At 50.3% G+C, this 15,441-nt stretch overlaps 1 protein-coding gene across 1 annotated transcript in view; it reads right to left on the reverse strand.

Annotated features, from left to right (window-relative positions):
• The window catches only part of KY (kyphoscoliosis peptidase), a 39,501-nt gene extending 24,272 nt beyond the window's left edge, over positions 1-15,229 (reverse strand). The window contains exons 1-3 of the mRNA XM_084753415.1: positions 14,824-15,229; positions 11,902-11,964; positions 8,425-8,487 (exon numbers count right to left, since the gene is read on the reverse strand). Of these exons, the coding sequence (XP_084609541.1) occupies positions 8,425-8,487; positions 11,902-11,964; positions 14,824-15,136 (439 nt within the window). The 5' untranslated portion in view covers positions 15,137-15,229. The remainder of the gene's footprint in view (positions 1-8,424; positions 8,488-11,901; positions 11,965-14,823) is intronic.
• Positions 15,230-15,441: the final 212 nt, after the last annotated feature.

Below are 15,441 nucleotides of genomic sequence, written 5' to 3' on the forward strand. Positions count from 1 at the left end.
AAGGCATTGGAGCATCCACCTGCAGATGCTGGGAAGTCAGTGATAGAAAACAATGGGGGGTGTGTGTGACAATGACCAGGGGGTGAACGTGACCACAGCAGCAGCAAGTTTACCTGCTTCTTCCCTTTCTGGCGGCATCACCTGTACTTGGTCCAAGGCATCCCCTATCCCGAAGTGCACAGTGGATGTAAAAGAGTACTCAAGAAAGAAAACTTCAGTTTCTACTCAGAAAGTGAGGACGGGGACCTCTAATTGTCACAGAGAGTTGGGACATCCTCTGCTGTGTTTTCCCTTAATCCTATATTGTCCTGATTCAGTCCATGGCCAAATATGCAGACAGCTGTGAGGTTAGTGGCCAGGCATCCATGGCATCCAGGTTCCCTCCCTTCCTCCCTCCCTCCCTCCCTTTCTCCCTCCTTCCCTCCCTCCCTTTCTCCTTCTCTCTTGATGATTGTTCCCAGACAGAGCTATAAAAGAAAAGCTTATGACAGAATGAAAAGACTAAAGCTCCAGCTTTTCCGCCAGAGGAACAGGAAGTGGGTGATGAAGGTGGACCTCAAGGGTATAATTCCTTAAAGTTGCAGATGAATTCCACCTCTGAGCTGTACCTGGCAGGCCTCACCCTATGCACTGTACCACAGTCTGAATGCTGAACTCTGGGGGAAGAATGATGTTCTCACTCTAAACTGGCCACTGCATGGTGCACATGGGCAGACAGGCCCTGCAAAGGTCACTGCATGGTGCCCGTAGGCAGACAGGCCCTGCAAAGGTCACTGCATGGTGCACATGGGCAGACAGGCCCTGCAAAGGTCACTGCATGGTACACATAGGCAGACAGGCCCTGCAAAGGTCACTGCATGGTGCACATAGGCAGACAGGCCCTGCAAAGATCACTGCATGGTACACATAGACAGACAGGCCCTGCAAAAGTCACTGTATGGTGCATATAGGCAGACAGGCCCTGCAAAGGTCATTGCATGGCACATGCAGACAGAGGACCTGCAGAGGCCTCCACTCAAAACTGCTCAGCAGAACACCTGGGAAGATCTCAATTTGAGAAGGAAAAAATACCAACCAATTAAATCTCATATTTAATCCAAAGACCGGTAAGATAGCTCAGTAGCCATGCTCTTAAAAGTAAGGACCAACCATTTTGAAATAAATGGAAGAAACAAAACTTAGCAAAGAAACAGAAGATGTAAAGAACCAAGTGAAGAGTTGAGATTTTAACACTGAAATAAAAGACAGGTTACAATATTCTCCATGACAAAGGAAAGTGCCAGAGAACAGCAGACAGGTCCAGTCTGAACAAGGGGAAAGCCTGCAATGCTGCAGGGGTCACAGGACCATGTTTAGAAGTCTATTATTTGTGTCAGTAAAAGAAGAGAAATCTTGTGGACAGAAACGTATCTGAAGAAATAACAGACTACTCAAATTTGACCAAAGAAATCCATGTACGGACTCAGAGTTTAGTGTGTCTCAAACTAGATAAATAAGAGAAGATCCAAGTCCCGACATGACGTAATCACACCACTGGAAGAAAAAACTCCCTGAAAATGCTGAGGTAAGTGATTTCTCATCAGACACTGTGGAATCTTTAAGAAATTCTGGAAGGAATTAATTGTCTCTGTTCAATAAAAATATCACGTGAGAAGGAAATAAAGTCATTTTCAGATACAGAGAAACCAAGACAATTTGCTCAGTAACAGACCCACTCAGAGCAAGGAAAATATCAGAGAGAGAGAGAGAGAGAGAGAGAGAGAGAGAGAGAGAGAGAGATATTACATAGCAGTGAAAAAGTCAGCTGATCAAAAAGATGTGATAATACCAAATATACAGTCACCCGAATATAAAGCTTTAAAATATCTGAAATAAAACTCACAGAATTATAAAGAGGAATGAGCAGGAATACATTATAGTTGGAGATTTCAACACTCTTTGCTCGGCGATTGAAGGGATTAATAAAAAGAGGGCCGGCAACAGTAGAGAAGTATTAAATAGCACCCATCAGCTGGTGTGGGTTCCACAGCGCTCTAGAGAATGCCACCCAACGGGAGTGGAAGGTAGTGGGACGTGCATTCACGTTTCAGTAAGACGTGCTGTGTGTGTCAGACATTCGGAGCCTCCCAAGTGCTTTGCTGGGATAAACAATGAGGTGTGAACATTAGGATAAAGACATCTTCAGCACTTTTCAAATCAGTCCCTGCAAGTGAATCCTTAAACACTTATAGAAGGGAATGGGGATTTTGTAAGGCTTTCGTAACATTGGCCAACTTTCCCACGAGTGGCCCCATTGGTTTATGATTCCATCTACAGGGTGAGGGCCGGAGGCAGGGTTGGGGCAATGCTTTTTTTTTTCTTCTTCTTCTTCTTGCTGTGGTTGATGTCAAAATTGCCCACACTTTGTCTTCTTCCCACGAGAGGTGTTTTGTTTCATCCCTTGAATGTGGGCTGACCTCGAGAGTTAGTATGACCAACTAGCATGTGGTAGAAGCCCTGCTATTATCCAAGGTCTGAGTTTAGTGCTGGAGAGACTTTGCAATGCCCGCTTGCACTCTTGGCATTCCTGGCACGGTGCTGTGTGTGATGCGGTCTATGGGTGAGAGGAACGGGGCAGCGCTGTTCAGGTGAGGCTATCTGAAGCCGTCTGGTCTCCAGCCAGCCCACCAGCTGACAGCCAGCACATGCTCTGGCCCAGCCAAGAGCCCAGATCAGCCGGCTATGGCATGGACAGTGACTGTCCAGCAGACCTGCGGGCTTGGAAGCTCGAACTGCCACTAGCGGCTGAGTCCGACGGTGGTAGATAACACAAACATGCCTGCTGAGCTCACTGGTGCCTGTTTTCATAAAGCCTTTACGTTTTATTAATGAAGGGCATCTTATTGTTTTGTGCACTTTTACTTTTAGTATAGTGAATTTTAAAAAATATTTTATTTGCTATTTAAATTTGTGTTGACTTTCCCCCCACTGATTTATTATATTTCCCTTGATAGTTTTTGTTAGAAAGAGTTCCTCTTATTAATCCTTTGTTAAATATATTGCAATTATTTTCTTTTGGAAAAACGTCATTGATTTTCATACATGCTTTTAAAACTTGTTTTGCATGCCAAAGAGACCACAGATAGAATATGTTCACTCCAGATCAAAAGAGTGAACATTCATTTAAAATATTTAGTTATTAATTAACTAATAAATTAGCTAATGTGCATGTCTGTGTGGGTATATGTGTATTGGGGGGCATGAATGTGTCTCTTTTTCTCTCTGTGTCTGTCTCTGTCTCATCTCTGTCTCTCTGTCTGTGTCTCTGTCTCTGTTTCTCTCTGTCTCTGTCTGTCTGTCTGTCTGTCTCTCTCTCTCTCTCTCTCTCTCTCTCTCTCTCTAACTCTCCACCTATTTCTTTGAGGCAGGGGCTCTTACTGAACCTGAGGCTTGTGTTTCAATTAGGCTGGAAGCCAGCAAGTCTCAGAGAGCCTCTGGTCTCTGCCAGCCCTGATCAGAGCTGGGTCACAGGCATTTGAGAAGATGCCTGGCCTGCCACGTGGGTGCTGGGATCCGAACTCTAGTCCTCGTGTCATTGTGCAGCAAATACAAACACCCTTAACCTCTGACTCATCTCTCTAGCCCAACATTCCTCTCTAAAGTATAGTATATTGCACACTCACTGCCGGTGAAACCAGCTTTGTGATCCTATGGTAAAGATACATAGTATTTCAGGCTTCAGGGCATGGATGACCAATCTGCTCAGAGGAGCAGGTGCCACCATCACCCATAGCATATTACCCTGGGGGTCTGGTCAATTTGGCCTCTTCACTTTCTCGTGCATCTCTTTCTGAGGTATTTTCCAAAGTGGCGTGCAGCCACACGATGCCTTGTTAAAGGTGAATTGTGCACCGCTTCCCAGCACACACTCTCTATGTGGGTTGCAACCCGCAATGCTTTCAGCCCTGTAGCAAAGGGGTCTGTCTGACCCAGTGTTTTTTGTCTGTTTGTTTTTTCTTTCGTTTTTGTCAAACAAGATTTGGAGATTGCTTGGGCTGAAAGGATCGGAACCTTAAAGGAGCTGTGAAGGTGACCGGCTTGTTGACCTGGGGCGCAGCGAAGAGCTTCCTCCTCCTCACATTTCTCCTAACTCAGGTACATCCAGCCACTCCCTATCCAGCTGTGGGGAAGTGAAGACTGACCCTGCTGAGAAACAAACCACTGCTGGCCCTTCTGGGGCTGACAGGCAGGTGGCCTCATGTTTTGGGGGGGGGCTGTAGTCCAGCAGCTTCCTCTGTCATCATTTGGATCCCCTCTCTCCTCCCTGCAACTCTTTGCTCTATCTCCTGCCCAGGGCTGGGCTCTCCCTAGGCTGTGCAGACACTTGTCCCCATTCTACAGACTTGTGCTCCCTCTAGAGAACGGGGAGACCATCTGAGAGACTTCCCTGCCCCTAGGAATGGCCTTGGGCCATCACCCTGTGTCAAGATGGACAGCATTTACTGGAGAGGGAGACAGTGCACTGAGTTCATTTTTAGATAAAATAAAACTCGGATTATAGTAAAAAAAGACATTAACCAGGCCCAGCTCTCATCATGAAGAGTCTTGGGAAAAATCCGAGCAGGTGCAATCATACCGACCTTGCCCGCCAAGCATAAGCGGCCCTTTCTAGGACGTTGGCTTCTTTCACAATACTCTTCCCCAGTAATTCATTTGCCATCCAAATAAGACCCAAGAAACTGCAGCCTTGGCCATTTAGGAATTATTTCTTCCTACTCCCTAGGAAGTGGCTTTCCAGGCTGGCCTTTTCCTAAACCCTGCTGCCTCTTCTTCCTTTTCCTCTCAAAAGCAGAGATGCACACAGGGTACCAAGCCTATGTGGGTACTGTCTTAGGCCTGCCAGGATGTCAGGTGACATTGCCCACATGACACCTCTCCTAATGGCTCCAGGCTTCCATCAGCCTTAGTCTGAAGGCTTAATTTACTCAGGATACCTAATGTGGACAACAGGAGTGGGTCTCCTGTTGTTCACTAACTCTGACTAATTGGGAGTGGCTGCCAGGAGCATTGGTCAATTAACAAACACGTCCAGGCAAGCATGTATGCATGGGTGTGTATGCATGCACACGGGCGTAGACAGGTGTGAGGAGGAGAACCAGCATGTATGCCACCACTGACTTTAAGAGTCTCTCTGCGTATGCTGTTACACTCACAGCCTGGACACACTGTCTTGGACGTACTTTTCTGTAACACTTACAGAGAGGAAACCCTTAGTCAGAGTGTTCTCAAATGAACCGTGCCTGGCTAGATCTTAAAAGACGCATGCTCTATGCATCCAGAATGTAGCAGTTGGGAAGCAATCAGCCCTGAAAGCTGGGAACAAATATGATGATGGCTGTGACTTCAAAACTGACCCCTCAGCCACAACCCTGAGGATATGACGTCACAGCGTCCCCCAGTGACCACTGTCCTGTCACCCAACTCATACGCCCACTCCCAGATCCATCTCCCAAGGACCCTTTGCACTAAGATCCGTATTTCCAAGGTGCTTTTTTAAAAAAAAATCACATGCTACATAAAATCTACCACTGAACAAGGTCCTGAGGTGAAGCCCTTCTGAACAACAAGCTCTATATGGAGCCTTGATTGTCTTCCTGGAGCGAGGCAGGGAGGCTGTATCCAAATCAGCTCTGCTAGCTGGGTCCCTGTCCTGTATGGGGGCCAATGTGGCACAGAAATTAAGCCCATTTTGACGGGTACACAGACATGTTCAAATCCCGGGTCTGACTTGTTCTATCGAGTTGAATAACTTCAGGCAAGCTGTTTAGCTGCCTCTGTGCCTCAGTTTCTCCAATTTTTCCCACCCATACAGTGGATCTCTCTTTTTTTTTTTTTTTTTTTTTTTTTTTTTTTTTTTTTTTTTTTTGTGAGATGAACTGTGGCCGAGGGGAAGAAATGAGGTGCCATGAAACGTCCTTAGCTCTGCCTCTGGTCCATGCTATGACTGTACATGCCAAGGAAGCTGCGCTGGGGCTAACAGCATCCCTAGAACAGAGCCTGAGGAGCCCTAGGATTTCCAGATGGGTAGGAACACAGCACACAGGATGGGGACCCCCTCCTCACTGTTTCCAGGAACGCCAGGTCTTTACAGAGCCACGCCCCAATTCTTCACCTTTCTTCTCCAGTCTGCATCGATAACTCCCCCCTCCCTCCCACCCACTTCTGCTTCAGCCTCAACTCCTCCCTTTCTCCTTCTAGACCCACATCAGCATCCTCTTGCCATCGGATGCCATGATTCCACCTCCAGAGGGGTCCTCTTTGCTTCCAAGCAAGCATCCCCCTTCTGCTCACTGTCCCAACATTAGAGGCAGCCTGTCTATAAACTGTCTAATGTCTTCTAGCCACATCCCGACCAGAAGCCAACACACCCGAGGCAGCCCACAGGCCTGTAATTCCTGCCTGCCCCAAGCCCTCTCTGAATCACCCCTACTTCTTACACTGTTCATGCCCCCCCCTTTCCCCTTGGTCATGGCCACTCACCCGCTGCACCCACCAGGCACATGGCTGCCTGGTGCCTTTCGGCCATTGCTCCCAGCTAAACGCTGTCCCCAGATACCCTTGCATTTGTCCCACCATCTCTTTTTCTCACTCAGGTTTATGTCTCAGTTACTGCTCCCCTATTCTCCCCCCCCCCTCCTGGCGAGGGGTCGGGGAGAGATGCTAGAAATCAGACCAAAAAGCCTCATGCTAGTCAAATCACTAACTAAGCTCCACCCCCTGCCCCATCTGTTCTGTTTACAATGGAATAGCTATTCTATTAGCTTATTGTGAGCTGAACAATGACTAGTCAGGCTGTCTGTGCAGGATCTCTGACTGCAAGGGAGATTTCCTGCAGATGCGCCTTACTTATGGAGCTCAGAGTGATTATTCTGGGCTATCTGGTTGGGCCTTAAATGTGACCACATATAACTTTATTAGAGGGAGACCTGCCTACTTTATAAGGAGAGGAGGCCATGTGATCATGGAAGCAGAGACTGGAATGACACAGCCAGAAAGCCAAGGAATGCTGGCAGCTTGTAGGAGCAGGAGGCGAGGAACGGATTCTTTCCCAGAGCTTCAAAGGCCCCAGCCCTGCTGACACCTGCCTTTTTACCCAGGGATGCTGACTTCAGACTTCTCAGTCCCAGAAGCTTAAGGTGAAATCTTCCTGCCCTTCTTAGCCAATGAGCGACAGGAAACTGATCTACAGCCCCCCTGGCCCCTCCCCCTTCCCCCGCGTTGCCCTCCCCACCGCCCCCGCCCCAGACCCCCACAATTCCTCCTGTGTTGTTTCTCTTCAGTCTTTTCCTCTCGCTAGAACTTAGCTCCACGGCGCGGGCAGGAGCCTTTGTTTTGTTCCCCACGTGAGATAACGGCTTTTCTAGCAAGATATCTCTGTCGTATGACTTGTGCAGACAGGCGAGTGTCAGAGATGAATCGTGGCCTGTTTTGGTCCTTGTGCTTCGGGAAGGGGCGTGCTGATGTCCCCTGGATGCCATTGCATAGAGTCCTTGCATGCTATGGCATCAGCTACGGCATCCAGCTCACCGGGCTGAGCCCGAGACCCCCAGGCATCTGATGAAGAGCCATGGTGGGTACTGGCGCCCTCAGAATAAGACGAGGCTCTGCTCCAGTCTTAGTTTTGGAATCCTCACTTCCACCTCGTGGTATTCCCTGATCTAGACAACCGCAGAGTCAGCCTGGCCTGCAGTGTCTTTGCCTGGTCTCCAGGCACCATCCCCGAGGACTTCTGGGAAAGTGAGGACCCTCCAGGAAGGGCTAGGTTGCTCCCCCTTGCAGCACTAAGCGGCATGTTTCAGCAAGCTCAGTTTCAGGAGAGGTCAAGGAACCTTTGTGACTCAGGATGTGGGAGGATTTGGATCCCATGAGCCAGTAGGAGATCAGTTTCCAGGCTGCTGCGGAAGCCCAGCGCTGTGAAGGTTAACAGCTGAGACCTTGCTGGGGATTGGAGGGTGAGGTACCAGAGAGCTGGCCATCCCAAGTCTTGGTCTCCTCATCCATAAAGCAGTGAGACTATCACCCAGTTAGGGTTGGTTTGAGACTTCAGTGTGTACGGGGTGGGGTGGGGTGGGGCAGCAGAGTCCCAGGCACACATCTTGTACTCAGTGAGTGTTATGTGTAGCACCGACAATGATACCCATAATGGTGGGGCCCTGAAATCCAAGGACTTCATTCCTTGACTAGAGGGGAAGGGCAAGCTTGGACCACAGAGCTTCTCAGTTCTTCCTCTGGGATGCTGGGAGACAGAAGGATGCTCCAACCTCCCTGGATCAGAGAGGAGCTTCTCCCTGTAGCCCGATCTCCATATCCTGGGCTCTCTGGTTGGGCCAGCAGAGCCAGGCCCACAGACACAGGAGAGATGGCAGCTAGCGGTTATTGTCTTACCTTGGCTGTCATAGGAACTGATGATCTGAGGCTGCTGAGGGCACTGCTTCTCTGGCAAGTTTCCTATTTGTGAAAGACAAAGAAGGTGACAAGTGACCACTGGGAGCGTGGTAACATGGTCCCTGGGCAGGGGATGGAGGGAGCCGCGTGCCCCTGAGATAACTGTATGCTGGTGGGGGGCATGAGCACATCTGCTGCCATGGCGGGCACATCTGTGGACCAGCATAGCCCACCCCTTCTGCCTCTCAGCAGAAGCTTGCCCAGGCTGGGCTTAACTCCAGTGGTGTACAGAACCACCACTCTGGACTTTTGGCCACAATTTCCGAAACACTTTCTCACACACAGATGCCTGATTGATCACCACACTCCCTGTGTGAAGTGGTCCGGGAGGTTCCGCCATGGTACTTGAACTCTAAGTTTCCCAACTCCTTAGCTCAGCTTCTTTTGTCCTACCGAGGACCACAGGGCAGCAACCTGCCTGATTCTAGCCCTGAGGACGGGAGGATACTCAGTTTGGCGTAGTTTCACCAATGTTACAGGATACTCAATGTGTTCGAGTCCTCTGTACCCACTGGGGATGGTTTTTTTTTTTTTTAACATGTCCTTAGAGGCCAGTGGAGTCAGAATACTGAAGCACTATGACTAGTTTTTATTACAGGCCGTCAAGGGAACCCGCAGGAGAATCTCTGGCCCTCCTAGGCGTGAATTCGCTTTTGCTTTATGGTTGCTCTGCGGTTGTGGACTGTGCTCCCTGAGGCGGCCCCTGGACCTCCTCCTCATGAATGTAGCATGCCTCTAGGGTCGCTGTCCTCAACAGTGCAGCCAACCCCATAGGCTACTCATTGCTTCTGATGCTTGCCCCTAGCAGAAGCTGGTCAAGGTGGGTAGGTGAGGCACTGAGCTATGCTAGACTTTGACCCACCCAACTGTGGTTTGCCTTGGTGAACCTGCATGCTCCAGCCTTCTCCTATGAACGGGTTGAGCCCGGCCCCCAAGGCTTTTAGAACATGGCTGGCTAGCAGAGGCCAGATCTACTGTCACCGTGTGCCAACATGCGGTGATGTGGCATGCTGGGCTGGAGCTCCAGGCCACTCAGGCGAGGACAGGGAGGCTGTTCCTGTGGGCATGGGCTGGCTGTACCTCCATGAGGAAACAGGATCCGGGAAGGGAATCCTCAAAGAGGGTGATTGGCTGGCACAGCTCCCGTCGGGTATTTATAGTCAGGGCTGCACAAGTGGTTTCTCTGTAGCTGTAGGGCACCAGGCACTGCTGCTAGGCAGACTTCAGCCAGGACCAAGGAGAGCAGCCAATCACAGCAGGGGAAGCCCAGTTGCTGGGCAAGCTATGGAGATGGGTGGCTGAGCCCAAACACCTGCTGCTTCCAAAAGTTTGGAGTGTTTCAGGCTCCCCCACCCTTCCTCTCGCCAACACCCAAGCCCAAGGAGTGTACAGAGTAGCAACAAGAGGACAAATGTGCCCTTTTGGATCAACACCATGCTAAGTCACATTTGTGCACACTCTGTCAGCACATGCCACCGGGCCACTTCCTTCTGAGATGAAATTCCTCCAGCTGCTGCGGCTGGACAGCCTGCTGGTCACCAGGACTGGGTGACTTGGGTACCAACAAGGCACGTATGCAGCAAGATCAGTTTCAGCGCCAGGTGCTCTGAATCTTGGCATCAAAAAACGTGAAAAGAAGTCGTTGTATCAACCCCCATTCCCACCACCACGCGCGCCAGGTGCATGCCATTTAAAAAGCAGACGAAGTTGTACATTAAAACTGCACATATTGGTAGGATGGTGGAACCATCATGTTGTCTGGAGTTAGGACTTCCACAGATACTCTTCACAGCCAGATTTGTACCAAATTTTCAATCCTTAGATTTCCCCCCCTTTTTTGCAAGGACTATTTAAATCAGAGCATTGGAGGTTTTTTGTTTGTTTGTTTTTGATTTTGTTTTTTAATAACCATCTTGAGAGTTGCTGCGTTGCTTTCTGCTTTGTTAGGTCTTTTCATTTTTCACCTAACCTTGAAGATGCTCAAAGTAGAATGACTTCAGTGTTTCCCAAAAGGCCCTACGATGGCTGTTGGATGGCTGATGCAAGGCAAGAGAGAACAGCAACATGCAAGGATACTCTCTTTGCATCCACCAGTGGCTTATTTCGCTCACTCATGTACTCACATACAGACTTAGCATGCACATGCTCTGAGTGGCCAATCCTCTGCCCTGAAAGTTCCTGGTGTCTCATTCTTAGGCTTCTCATTGGCCCACGAGGTAACGTGGCTAACTATGATGTCAGCCTTTGCCACCCCCCAAGTGAGCCAGTCTCTCCTTATAGCCCAGCTCCAGGTAAGGAGGCCTTTGTGTGACTCCATTAACCAGGACACAGAAGCATGCATTCCTCAGTGGGTACGCACGCATTGTGAAGATGTCTCCTTCGCATGAGCGAGGTAAGGGACACAGGGAAATGTCAATCCTTTGGACATGGCCCCACAAGGACAGGGTTCTTGACCCGCTTGTTAACTGTTTACTCTCCAGCGCTTAAACTCGTGCCTGGCACAAAGTAAGTGCTGAAGGAATAAACAAATGGATGAGTGTAGTTCTCATATTTTGCTTTTCCTTTTTGCTACTGCCCGAAGGCTGGCAAGACAGTTATTCACTCTTGTTTCCCCATCTGTGGAGGGTTAGACATTTGATTCCGGGGTTCTCATGACTGCAGTCTGATGGCGATTTCCTAACAACGCTCTGGGAGCGGAGGTCTGGTTCCTATTTGAGTTCTGTGCTCCCATCATGCGTATGGGCACTGATGGCTTTCCCTGGAAGCTGGGGTCATCAGTCTCTGAGGAACACAAAAAAACGAGGCCCATCCTCTGTGTTCCAGAGAGCTTCTGAGCCATCAGGAGAGAGTACTGTCTGGAACCTGAGAGAAGAGGGTTTGGAAACAAAGGTCTAACTGTATCCTGGAACTGAGGGTGGTAGAGCTCTTACTTGGCTCTGCGCAGACCTCAAGTAATACTGTTTCAAGGCAGGCCACTATCTTAGTCTGTTCATTAAAAAAAAAAAACAAATAAAGAAACAAAAAACCAATTCGAAGATGGAAAGCCTTTGCGACGTGAGCAGCTCTGCCTCCGGTGGAAACACACATAACCCTCGTTACCTCAAGTGGAAGCTAAATCCTCTCCTATAGCCTCTCCAGCTAACAAATGAGTGCCGAAGTTCATGGCATTGTTCCTCAGCAGCAGCTTCCAGAAAAGCAGAAGCCCTGATGCCAGGGAAAGCTTTCCAGGCTCACGGTGGCCTAGAGGCCTGGCTGAGCTGCAAGCAGCCATGTTTGCTCACCGACTGACTAGATGGTACGGCCAGTTTCCCAAAGAACACAACCCAACTTTTATTTCCCGCCCCTGCACCCCCCCCCCCGCCCCAGGGTACTGAATTACAGAGACTGAATAGAAAATAGAAAGAAAAAGAGATTTACCCTGAAAGCCATTTCCTTCCAGTTCTTGCCACTTCCGGATTCCGTTTCTGACACCTTGGAATCCTGTGAGAAAAGGACTGGTGTGAGACTCTTTGTTGAGGGAGCCACTTACAGACCCATCTGTGCTAAACAAGGCCGGTGGGAACCAGTTCTCTCAGAATCTGAGATAGGCTGTCTTTGGATGAGACGCATTTGAGGAAACAAATGCAACCCTTAAGTGAAATATTTTTTAAATGTTGGAATGGTAGTTTTTAGTGACGATGAGACTGGCTATCAGAATTTTCCAGGAGGCTTTGTTTTTGTTTTTGTTTTTTGCCTATACAATTGCCCAATACTCCTTCCCATACTGCCAGCATATAAATATGAAAGCATCGTTTTCTGAGGGTTTCTCTGCTTTGTCTTCCCATTTCTGTATGTGAGGAGCCTTAAAAATGGGGTGTGGGAGCATGGAGGAAGTTGACTCGACGGGAGTAGAAGATGGCAGTGCCTACTTTTCCTGAGTCCCTTGCAGCTAGCTAGAGTATGGCCTGGTGTGGTCTAGGCATGTGTTCTGATGCTGCTGCGATGCAGAAGGGAAGGGGACGCCCTCTCCCTGGCAGTGGCTGGGAGTGATGTTGAGAGGTCCATCCCACAGCACAGAACTAATGCATGTCCAGGTGGTGGGAGCCACGGCAAGGAACCAAAATTTCTGGTGTGTGAGGAGTGTCTAGTGTACTTTGGTGGCTGCAAAGGTGTCATCACGAGACCAGTTCTGTGGCACACTTGATGGCAGTGTTCCCAGAATCTCAGCCTCAGGTCTGACTCTCTAACCTTTCACCCACTCAGAAGCCCCCCAAGTCTTCCTCAGCCTTCCCTGCCCATGATCGTTCCTGCAAAGTCTGTTACACTCCATGGTCTGTTTTGTGCGAAGGGCTGTTCTAAGGAACTAGCTGGGGGGAAAATCCTGGAATTGCAGGGAAAGTAAGAGACTCTGCCAGCCCCACAGCCTAAGTCCTCGTGGCTCCTCTTGCCTTGGTCCCTCTGATTCCTCTCTGCTGCAAGGCCACAGTGTCGGTCTTGCGACAATAATTGAACTTTATTCTCTTCTGACAGAGGGCTTAGGCATTGCTCTAGCTCCCTCGCATGGGACTAGCTCGCCGGGGACAAGCAAGAGCCACTTGAAAGTCAGCAGGGCTCATCTGGGTTCGTGTGTGCATCTGTGTGAGACCTCCGAACAATTAGCCTCAGGCTGTGTCCCAAAGTGTGGATACACAGGTGGGTACAGCTTAGGGTGTCTGTGGACGGCAGGCCTTGGAGACCGTACACTGTCCCCTTTTTCCACTTTGGTGTAGAATAGTTCTCTCCACTGCCCAACAGCTTCAAGGAACCCTCAGTTGGATAATGTTTGTAGAAAATACCGGTGCCTTAAGCAAGGGTGGTTTACTCCCGAGTCAGGGCCAAAGTCTGTATTGTTGGTCTGAAGTCATGGGCATTTTTGGGTAGGTTTTGGGTACCTCGAGGGCAGTTCTGATACCTAACACTTCAGGGCTTCTCTCTTTATCCTCTCTGGAGTCAGAGACTTTAGGGAAGATATGAAGCAAGAGGGATTCAGAGTGGGTGCTGGGGGCTGCTGGGCTGCCTTAGAACTGGGCCTCGCTCACCATATACCAGCAAACAGTCTTTTGGATTGTGTTGCATCCGACAGGAGCCATATCACTTACATTGAGGAGCCCAGGACATTTTCTTTTTCCTCCAAAGACCCCCTCCCACCCTCCCGTGAGTGGGTCTAACCCCTTTCTCCCAGGAGCAGGGCGAAGAACCTCAATGCCACCATTCCCACAGTCCCTCCTAAATTCCAACTGCTGTGAACCCTCCCCGCCCTCCAGGCTTTCTTTCCCTCTCGCGGCCCAGCTTACCAGGAGCCTCCTCTCGGCTCCAGCCCCTGTGGCTGGTGGGTCAAGGTTGTCAATAGAACTATTGTCCTAGCAGGGCAGGTGGTCATACGGTGGGTGTCCCCTGTGCACAGAGGCTCCGGGGGACAAAAGAGTCAAGATGGAGCAATCGGAGGGGTGGCAAGGAAGTAGGGAGCTGGTCTGAGAGTGGGGGACAGCAGTTGTCTTTCGATGCCTAGGCGGGCAGGCATCTCTGCTACAGAAGTGGTGCGGTGTTAGCCTCGGAGACCCTGAGCCAGACTCAGAGGCTTCCTCTAAGACTAGCTTCTTAGCGATTTCCTGAACCTCCATTCAGCACCATTGTATACTCTAGTCAAGTTACCCGTGTAGAGAATAGAGGCGGATCCTTGCTTTCTGCAATTACCCTGTAAGTAATCACTTGTCAGTTTTCATTTTCCCAAGTCTGCAGAACAAGTAAAATTGAGGCTGAATTCAAGTGAGGTCAGGAGACTTCAAACCCTATTCTACCACACCCTAGCTCAGTTTCCTTTTACCCATTCATGACTTATATCATTTGGAGGCTGGAAGAGAGGCTCAAGCAATGGAAAAACAGAGGCTTTAAGTTACCTCAAAGTCTAACTCAATACAAGGAGCCTCTGGGGTCCCTGGTGCCCTATGGCGTTCTGCATGCTGCTGCGTGCGGACTAGGCCTCTGCTACACATGATCAGCCTAAGGACCTGTCCTCTTCCTGAGGAGCATTTTACAAAATGTTTTGCCCTCTTCAGGGAAGAGCAAGAGGAAACTGGTTTCTGAGACGACAGAGCACCCACAGGCCTGCTGGGGAAGTCAACCTGGGACAACCACAGCACTGCACGTTGCCAAGGGACGCGAGTGCTGTGGCGCCCGGGCACAAGCAACTGTGTGGGAGAGGGTTTGAGCTGACCTCGTGGGAGTGGGTGGGTGAAAGGGGGCTGCTTAGACACCCCCCGGGGGGAGCTTGGTGGCTGAGGTGTCCCGGGATCCTGAGGACCCGGGCCAGGCGCGTGTTACCTCCGCGGTTTTGCAGTAGCGCGCTCGGGTCTGCCTGCGGATCCAAGTGCGTGGCTTGCGCGGCGCGCCGCTTCTCAGAGTGCACGATTAGTAGCATGTCGATGGCCACGGCATTGCTGTCCTTCTTCAGCTCCATGGTGCCACCTCTCTCCCGGCCAGCGCGCCGCGGCTGCTCGCGACGCTGCCTGCGCTGCAAATGGCCCCGTGCTCGCTGCTGCCTGGCGCGGGAGAGAGCGAGGGCGCGGGAGAGGGCGCTGCCCCGCCGCCAGGTCCGCCGGGCGCCGAGTTTCGCTGACTCTGCCAAATTTACCATTAGGACCCGCCCGGGAGGGCGCTACCCTCCTGAAGTGCCTCTAAGTCACCTTTGAAAGGAAATCCCCAGGCCGGGCCCTGAACTGCACCCAGACTTCACTCTGTGTTGTTTCTGACTCTCCCTCCCCGTGCAAAGGAAGTACAGCTCCAGGACTCCGGCGAAGTTCTCTGTTAGGCTGGCCTGGGTGCTGCCTTACGGCCACTATCTCCTAAGAGGAGCCACTGGCCAGTTCTGAAACCTCAACTCAGAACTGGTTTAGTTTTGGAAAAGCCAAGGAGCTGATGTTTGAATCGCAGGGTGTACAG

This window comes from Acomys minous (assembly GCF_964271855.1).
Source record: "Acomys minous genome assembly, chromosome: 13".
Classification (NCBI taxonomy): domain Eukaryota; kingdom Metazoa; phylum Chordata; class Mammalia; order Rodentia; family Muridae; genus Acomys; species Acomys minous.